We start from the raw sequence: 7,500 nt of genomic DNA, 5'->3' as shown, positions 1-7,500 counted from the left end.
TGCATGCTTTTGTTTTGTCAACCATCCGCAACAGCAGCAGCAGCAGCTGCTGCTGCTACTGCTGTGCACTATTCTGCTACAGCAGCAGCAGCAGCAGCAGGAGCCGCTGCAGCTGCAGCAGGCACGTGGTGTACGTACACCTCATTTTGGGGTGACAGTATGCCGGCGTCTCTGTAGCGACTTACCGCACTTCCCTTTAGAAAGCCGCAAGATCCTGAGCAGCAGCAGCAGCAGCAGCAGCAGCAGCAGCAGCAGCAAGAGCTGTAGGAACAGTAGGAGCAACAGCAACAGAACAGCAACAGGGCCATCACCAGCATCAGCAGCAGCACCAGGAGGAACAGCAGCAGCAGCAGAACAGCATCATAGGAGCGTGTGGCAGCAACAGCAGCAGCAGCAGCAGCAGCAGCAGGCCTACCGCAGCAGGGGAGCGAGACGGCAAGGAAGTGTGTTGCTGTTTTATATTGCTGCTGCAGCTTGTCGAAGAATTGCTGCAGCGGAGCATGCGAATGAACCCCCAGCAGCACAACAAGATCAGGCCCCACCTTCTGCTGCTGCAGCAGCAGCAGTGGTGTTAGGCAGCCCTTGCTGCTGCTGCTGCTGCATGCGAGGGTCGACTGAGATGCACCGCCAGGAGGGGGGTGTGCGGAGGCAGACTGCTGCTGCAGTCCTCTGCAGCAGCAAGCAACGTAAACATCAAACCTGTCGCTGTTGCCTTTGCTGTTGCTGCTGCTGCTGCTGCTGGTGCATTATTTCCTGCTGCTGCAGCAGAAGCAGCAGCAAATGCTGCTGCCTTTTTTTTGTGCGAGTTTTAGCTGCGCCCGAAGACGACTGCTCGTGGTGCAGCAGCACTACCAGCAGCAGTTCGAGCAGCATAAACAGCAGCAGCAACAGCAGCAGCAACAGCAGCAGCAGCAGCAGCAGCAGCAACAGAAAGGTAATTTTGTTTTACTGGGTGCGAGCCGTCCCCAGGCACGAAGACAAACGCAGAAATATCGAGGGAAGAAAAACGCAGCAGCTGCCGCGTTGCACTCATCCTGCACAAAAACTCAAACCTGCTGCTGCTGCTGCTGCTGCTGCTGCTGCTGCTGCTGGCCTTGCTGCTGTTGATGCTGCTGTGCTGCTTCTGCTGCTGTGAGTCAGTGAGAGAAGTCTACACCCGTACATATAGACAAACTAACAACGCAGCAGCGAGCCGCTGCTGCTGCTGTTGCTGCTGCTACTACTGCTGCTGCTTTCGACTTGCTGAAGCATGCAGCCCTGCCTGCGGCAGCAGTTTGCTGCTGCTGTTTTGCGGTGTACGTAGGAGATAGATACACACCAGAAAAAACAAAACAAACAGACACAGCTACGCCCCTCAAAACAAAGCCACAACAATAGCAGCAGCGGCAGCAGCAGCAGCAGTAGCAGCAGCTGCTGCTGCTGCTGCAGTAAGATGCCTTACATGGCAGCAGTAACACCTAAGGCCTCCGTCAATTCCTTTGCTGCTACAAAACCCCGTCCTCGTGCTGCCTGCAGAATAAGCAGCAGCAGCAGCAACAACGGTAGCAGCAATCGCAGAAGCAGCAGCAGCAGCAACAGCACCGACAGCAGCAGCAACAGCAACCGCAGCGATATCATAATGAGGAGCAGCTGCAGTGACTGCGGGGAACACAGTAGACAGCACACCCGCAGCAGCAGCAACACCACCAGCCACACCAGCAGCAGCAGCAGCAACACCACCAGCCACACCAGCAGCAGCAGCAGCAACACCAGCAGCAACACCAGCAGCAGCAGCAGCAACACCAGCAGCAGCAACGGGAGCCGCGAGGCGCACACTGCAAAATTGTGGAGACAGGCAGCAGCAACAACAAGCAGCAGCAACAACAAGCAGCAGCAGCACCAGCCGCAGCACAAGCACAAGAAGCAGCAGCAGCACAAGGAACAGCAGCAGCGCAAGCAGCAGCAGCAGCAGCAACAACAGCAGCAGCAGCAGCAGCTCACGATTTGCATGAATGGGATTTTCTTTTGCTGTCCGTGCAGCAGCGAAATAAAAGATGAAATGTGCCGCAGCAGCAAAGGGGTGTCGATGCTGCTGGTTGCTGCTGCAGCGGTTGCTGCTGCAGCTGTTGCTTCTCCTGCTACTGTTGTTGCTGCCCGCGGCTCTGTTGCTGTTGCTGATGCTCCTGTGCTGCTGTCGCGGAAGATGAAGGCATCAGCAGCTGCAGCAGTAGCTGCAGCAGCATCAAATGGAGAGGCTTCTCTGCAGCAGCTGCACCTGCACGTACTACTAGTGCTGCTGCTGTTGCTGTTGCTGCTGCTGCTGCTGCTGCTGAGGAAGTGCTGCGGTAAGGGAGGCGAGACCCTCGCGAGGTGTACAGATAACTGCTTCTCTCTTCTGCAGCCGCTGGCTGCTTTATCAAGAAACAGGATTGCTGCTGCTGCTGCTGCTGCTGCACAGGGCATCCTAGCTTCTGCAGCAGGACCAGCAGCAGCAGCAGCAGCAGCAGCAGCAGGGTGTGCGTACACTACAAAGCAGTAGCCATGCTTTCTCTCAAAGGAGGAGACAAAGCCGAAGCAGCTGAAGAGACATCTCAACGCGGAGTTGCTGCTGCTGCGGCTTAGGCCTCGAACTGCAGCAACACAGCACCAGCAGCAGCAGCAGCAGCAGCAGTGATAGACAGGGCTGGATAGACAATGCAATGTGCATCAGAAGCAACAAACTGCAACACAGCAGCAGCAGCAGCAACAGCAGCAGCAGAAACCCACTATAGAGCGTGTAGCTTGCATGCTGCTGTTGCTCCTGCTGCTGCTGCTCTCGCTGATGCTGCTCTTCCTCCTGCTCCTCCGCCTGATGCTGCTGCTCCTGCTCTTGCTGCTGCTGCTGCTCTTGCTGCTGGTCTTGCTGGTGTTGCTGCTGCTGCCGTGTTTCTGGTTGCCCCTTGGCTCGACTGTAGCGTTCTCCCTTATCTCGCAATGATGCAGCTCGCTGCTGCTGCAGTTTCTGTTGTTGCTGCTGCTGCTGCACTTGCTGCTGCTGCTGCTGCTGCTGCTGCTGCTGCTGCTGTCGGACTAGCCAATCGAGCCGCTGCAGCAGCAGCGGCAGTAGCAAATCAAGAGCGGGCTCTTCATGCTTAGAACAACCCGCCTCACGTTGCTGCTGCAAAACCTCTGCAGCTTCTTCAACTGCAGCAGCAGCAGCAGCAGCTGCTGCTGCTGCTGCTGCAGTTGCTGCTTCACTGGTGTCTTGAGAGGCGTCTTCTGTTGACTTGCCGGTTTCTTCTGCTTTTTTTGCTGCTGTTGCTGCTGCTGCTGCGATTTCAGCTGCTGCTGAAGAGAGGACTGCAGCAGCAGAGGCAACAGCAGCAGCAACATCAGCAGCAGCTTTTGCTGCTGCTGCTCGCGTTGCTGCTGCAGGGGTCGCCACTGCTGCAGCAGCTGCTGCTGTTGCAGCAACTGAGGCTGAAGATGCACGACGGCCAGAGGGACCTCCTAACATTGCATTATATATGGTGATTGCTGCTGCTGCTGCTACTGCTGCTTCTGCTGCTGCTGCTGTCGTTGTTGCTGCTGTTGCTGTTTTTAGTGCTGCAGTCTTTTGCCCCACTCCCCCTGTGCTGGTGTTTGTTCTGTGGCACTTGCAACTGCTGCTGCTGCTGCAGCAGCTGCAGCAGCTGCAGCAGCTGCAGCAGCAGCGCTGCGTGTGGAATGTGCTGTTGTTGTTGTTGTTGTTGTTGCCGTTGCTGCTGCTGCTGCTGCTGCTCGTCTGCTACAGCCTTCGATTGCCGCTACAATTTATTACATTTCCTTGCATTCTAAATTAAATATTATTCTAAACAACAATAATCTCAACCCTAACCAGACCCTAATAGGGCCCCCGGGGGCCCCCAACATTCTAGGGGGCCCCTGAGGGGCCCCCTGGGGGCCCCCTAGGGGCCCCCAACTTACCCAGGGGGGGGCCCCTAAGGGGCCCCCCAGGGCCCCCAAGGCCCCCTTTGGGGGGCCCCTAAGGGTTGCCTTAAGGGATCCTAAAGTCCCTAGGGGGCCTCTGAGTACCCTTTTTGGGGGCCCCCAAAGGGGGGCCCTTAGAGACAGGGGGCCCCTGGGGGGGCCCCCAGGGGCCCCCATGGGACCCTCGGAGGGCCCCTCGGGGGCCCCCCTGGGGGGCCCCTTGTTGTCTTCTGTTTGGTTTAGGGTTTGACTTGGATATAAAATGAAAATTTTAATTTATATTTTGCTAGTGGCTGCTGAGAGCCACGGAAAAGTCTTAGAGTAGAGCCCCGTGCAGCAGCAACGAGCAGCAGCAGTTCTATATACAAGCCTGAGTATCTGCATGCGGAGCCTCGAGCACCAACAGCAGAAACACCCGCAGCAATAGCAATCACCCCGGCAACAGATGCAGCAGCAGCAGCAGCAACAGCAACTACAGCAGCAGGTGCAATAGCATCTGCAGCAACACCATAAACAACCACAGCAGCAGCAACAGCAGCAGCAACAGCAGCGGTAACAGCAGCAGCAGCAGCAGCAGCAGCAGCAGCAGCATCATGGAGTCTCGAGGAGAGAGAAATGAGCGCTGCGTTGCACCGCTCAGGGTCAGCCGCAAAGGCGTTCATGAAGATCCAAGACAGCAGCAGCAGCAGCAGACGCAGCAGACGCAGCAGCAGCAGCAGCAAACACCACTGCCGCAGCTGGACCAGCAAACGCCGCCGCCGCAGCAGCAGCAGCAACAACAACAGCAGCAGCAGAAACCGCATAAGGGGCAACAACAACGAACGCTGCAAGAGCAGCAGAAGCAACAGCAGCAGCAGCAGCAGCGAGAACAGCAGCAGAGGCAGCCAGCCGGGCAAAAACGTCAGGGCGAGCAAAATCGGAATAACCAGCAGCAGCAGCAGCAGCAGCAACAGGTTCAGCAGCAGAGGCAACAGCAGCAGCTGTATCAACGCCATAGGCGCCAGCCGCAGCAGCAGCAGCAGCATCAGCAGCAACAAGAACCGCAGAAGCAGGGGCAGCAACACCTGCGGCAGCGACAGCCACAACTGCACCAGAAACAGCAATGGCAGCAGCAGCAGCAACACAAGCAGCTGCAGCAGCAACACAAGCAGCAGCAGCAACACAAGCAGCAGCAGCAACAGCACGGCCCAGAGCAGCAGCAGCAAACGCAGCAGCTGCGGGAGCAGGAGCAGCAGGAAGAGGGACAGGAACAGCAGGAAGAGGAGCAGCAGCAGCAGCAGCAGCAGCAGCAGCAACAGCAACAACAGCAGCAGCAGCAGCTTACCTTTGACGATGAGTTTCCTTCTCTCTCTGTTGCTGCGACCCTTCGAGGGGCCCCACACTTCCAGCCAAAGAGCAGCAACAGCAGCAGCAGCAGCAGCAGCGCTGACGTTCTTGTGAGTGAAACAGCTGCCTGCCCTAGTAGCAGCAGCAGCAGCAGCAACAGCAAGTACCGAGGCCGCCCGACTGTTGCTGTGGCGTTGGCCCTGTGCGTCAAGCAGCAGCAGCAGCAGCAGGAGCAGCAGCAGCGGAAGAAACAGAGTCCGCAGCAGCAGCGGCAGCAGCAGCAGCAGCAGCAGCAGCAGCAGCAGCGGCATCGCTGCGTTGCTGCGACTGTGCCAGAGGTGAGTGCTGCTGCTGCTGCTGCTGCAGGTATGTCTCTAAAGGGTTTGCGGTTTAAAGGTAAATCACTTGTTAAAAAGAGAGAGGGAAGAAGCATGCGGAAGCTGCTGCAGCAAGAAAGAGAACAGAGAGAAATCCTGCTGCAGCAGATGCAACAGCAGCAGCTGCTGCATCAACACCTACAGCCGCAGCAGCAGCAGCAGCAGCAGCAGGAACAGCAGCAAAATGCAACAAGCCAACCCCAAAGAGACGAAGAGGGTTGCAACGGCGAGACAGAAGTTTCTGCAGCAGCAACAGCAGCAGCAACAGCAGCAGCAGCAACAGCAGCAGCAGCAACAGCAGCAGCAGCAACAGCAGCAGCAGCAGCAAGCAGCACTCCCGACTTGAATGGAGTTGCTGCTGGCGGTCCCTCGACGGAAGCTGTTTCTGCTGCAGGAGCAGCAACGGCAGCAGAAGCAACGACAACAGCAGACAAAGCAACAGCAGCAGCAGCAGAAGATGAAACAACAGCAGCAGATGATGCTGCTGCTGCAGGACTAAACAGCAGCAGCAGCAACGCTATTAGGGAGCGCCTTCTCGACAATATGGAGCCCCTACGCTGGGCGTTGGCTGTTCGAGCAAAGCAGCTGCATGTACACCCCGAACTAGGCAAGGTATGCAGCAGCAGCAACAGCAACAGCAGCAGCAGCAGAAGCAGATGCGGGCTGCAGCAGCGGCTGCTACGTCCTGTTGCTGCTGTCGCAGCGACAGTTGCTGCTGCTGCAGCACCACTGTGGATGCCGTTGTGCCACTCACTTTGCTGCTGCTGCTGATCTTGCTGCTGTATGACACGGTTGTTGCTGCTGCTGCCGTTGCTGTTGTTGCTGCTGCTGTTCGCTGCTGCTGCAGCAGCTGAGTGTATGCATTTTGTTGGGGTGTATATGCAGATGACGTCACCTGAGATCGATGCTGCAGCATCAACGCTGCTAAAGACACTGCGGGGCTTTCATGTACGTGCTGCTGCTGCTGCTGCTGCTGCTGCTGCTGCTGCTGCCTCTACTACTGCTGCTGCTGCTCGTGCGGCTGCCTCTGCTGCTGCTTCTGCTCTTGCGGCTACCTGCCGTGCTGCTGCTGCTGCTGCTGCTCTTGCGGCTGCCTCTGCTGCTGCTGCTGCTGTTTTGTGTTGCTCCAGCTGCGCCTTCTGGGCGCTTCCGTACACCTGATTTGCTGCTGCTGCAGCTGTTGCTGCTGCTGTTATATGTTCCCTGCTGTGGCTCCCCAGCCTTCTGCTGCTGCAGTGCCTCGTTCTTGCTTGTGCTGCTTGTGCTGCTGCTCTTGCTGCTGCTGCTGCTGCTGCAGCTGCGGCTGCAGCAACGCGCGCCGCTGCGTGCTGCATCTCGCCGTCGTTTTGTCTGTGGAATGAGGGAGACACTTAAATTGCTGCAGCAGCAGGTTAGGGTTTAGGGTTTAGGGTTTAGGGTTTAGGGTTTAGGGTTTGTTGCTGCTGCTCTTAGCGTTACACTCCCGTGCATGTGCTGCTGCTGCTCCTCAGCAGCAAATTGGGTTTGACGTGTGTGCTGCTGCAGATACAGCGGAGGCAGCAGCAGAGGCTGCAGCAGCAGCAAGACAAAATCATTGCTAGAGAAGCTGCTGCAGCAGCGCTCCTGCAGCAGCAGCAAGCCAGGCAGCAGCAGCTGCAGCACGACTCTCCTCCTCCCGCTCGCCAGCGGAAGAAACAGCAGCAGAGTAGCGTTGAGCCTGTCTGCAGCAGCAGCAGTAGCAGAACCAGCAGCAGCAGCGGCAGCAGCAGCGAAGATGAGCTTCTTGATGTTCAGGTGTCTACATATAGAAAACCTCTTTTGCTGCTGGTAGCAGCAAACCTGGAGCCAACAGTAACCCCAGGTGTGCTGCTCCTCCCAACTCGCTGCTGCT

The 7,500-nt window shown here is 57.3% G+C and overlaps 4 protein-coding genes across 4 annotated transcripts in view; 2 read left to right on the top strand and 2 right to left on the bottom strand.

Annotated features, from left to right (window-relative positions):
* EAH_00020060 (hypothetical protein) overlaps positions 1-145 on the bottom strand; it is a gene marked incomplete at both ends in the record, with an annotated part of 3,868 nt that extends 3,723 nt beyond the window's left edge. Inside the window, one exon of the mRNA XM_013397225.1 lies at positions 139-145. Coding sequence (XP_013252679.1) covers positions 139-145 — 7 coding nt within the window. The remainder of the gene's footprint in view (positions 1-138) is intronic.
* A 1,287-nt stretch (positions 146-1,432) lies between these two features.
* On the top strand, positions 1,433-2,518 carry EAH_00020050 (hypothetical protein; the record flags this gene model as incomplete). Its single annotated transcript, XM_013397224.1, has 2 exons — positions 1,433-2,260; positions 2,438-2,518. The coding sequence occupies 2 exons, from the start codon at positions 1,433-1,435 to the stop codon at positions 2,516-2,518; spliced, it is 909 nt and encodes a 302-aa protein (XP_013252678.1).
* Positions 2,519-2,530: 12 nt separating this feature from the next.
* Positions 2,531-3,475, bottom strand: EAH_00020040 (hypothetical protein; the record flags this gene model as incomplete). The annotated part of the gene is made up of 2 exons (XM_013397223.1): positions 2,531-2,609; positions 2,742-3,475. 2 exons carry the CDS (start codon positions 3,473-3,475, stop codon positions 2,531-2,533), a joined length of 813 nt encoding a protein of 270 aa, XP_013252677.1.
* A 1,045-nt stretch (positions 3,476-4,520) lies between these two features.
* EAH_00020030 (hypothetical protein, conserved) overlaps positions 4,521-7,500 on the top strand; it is a gene marked incomplete at both ends in the record, with an annotated part of 3,828 nt that continues 848 nt past the window's right edge. Inside the window, 3 exons of the mRNA XM_013397222.1 lie at positions 4,521-6,242; positions 6,516-6,578; positions 7,155-7,403. Of these exons, the coding sequence (XP_013252676.1) occupies positions 4,521-6,242; positions 6,516-6,578; positions 7,155-7,403 (2,034 nt within the window). The remainder of the gene's footprint in view (positions 6,243-6,515; positions 6,579-7,154; positions 7,404-7,500) is intronic.

Source organism: Eimeria acervulina, genomic scaffold (assembly GCF_000499425.1).
Source record: "Eimeria acervulina Houghton genomic scaffold, Eah_scaff137, whole genome shotgun sequence".
Lineage (NCBI taxonomy): Eukaryota > Apicomplexa > Conoidasida > Eucoccidiorida > Eimeriidae > Eimeria > Eimeria acervulina.
Note: the sequence above shows the minus strand (reverse complement) of the source record. Positions and strands in the feature narration are given on the sequence as shown.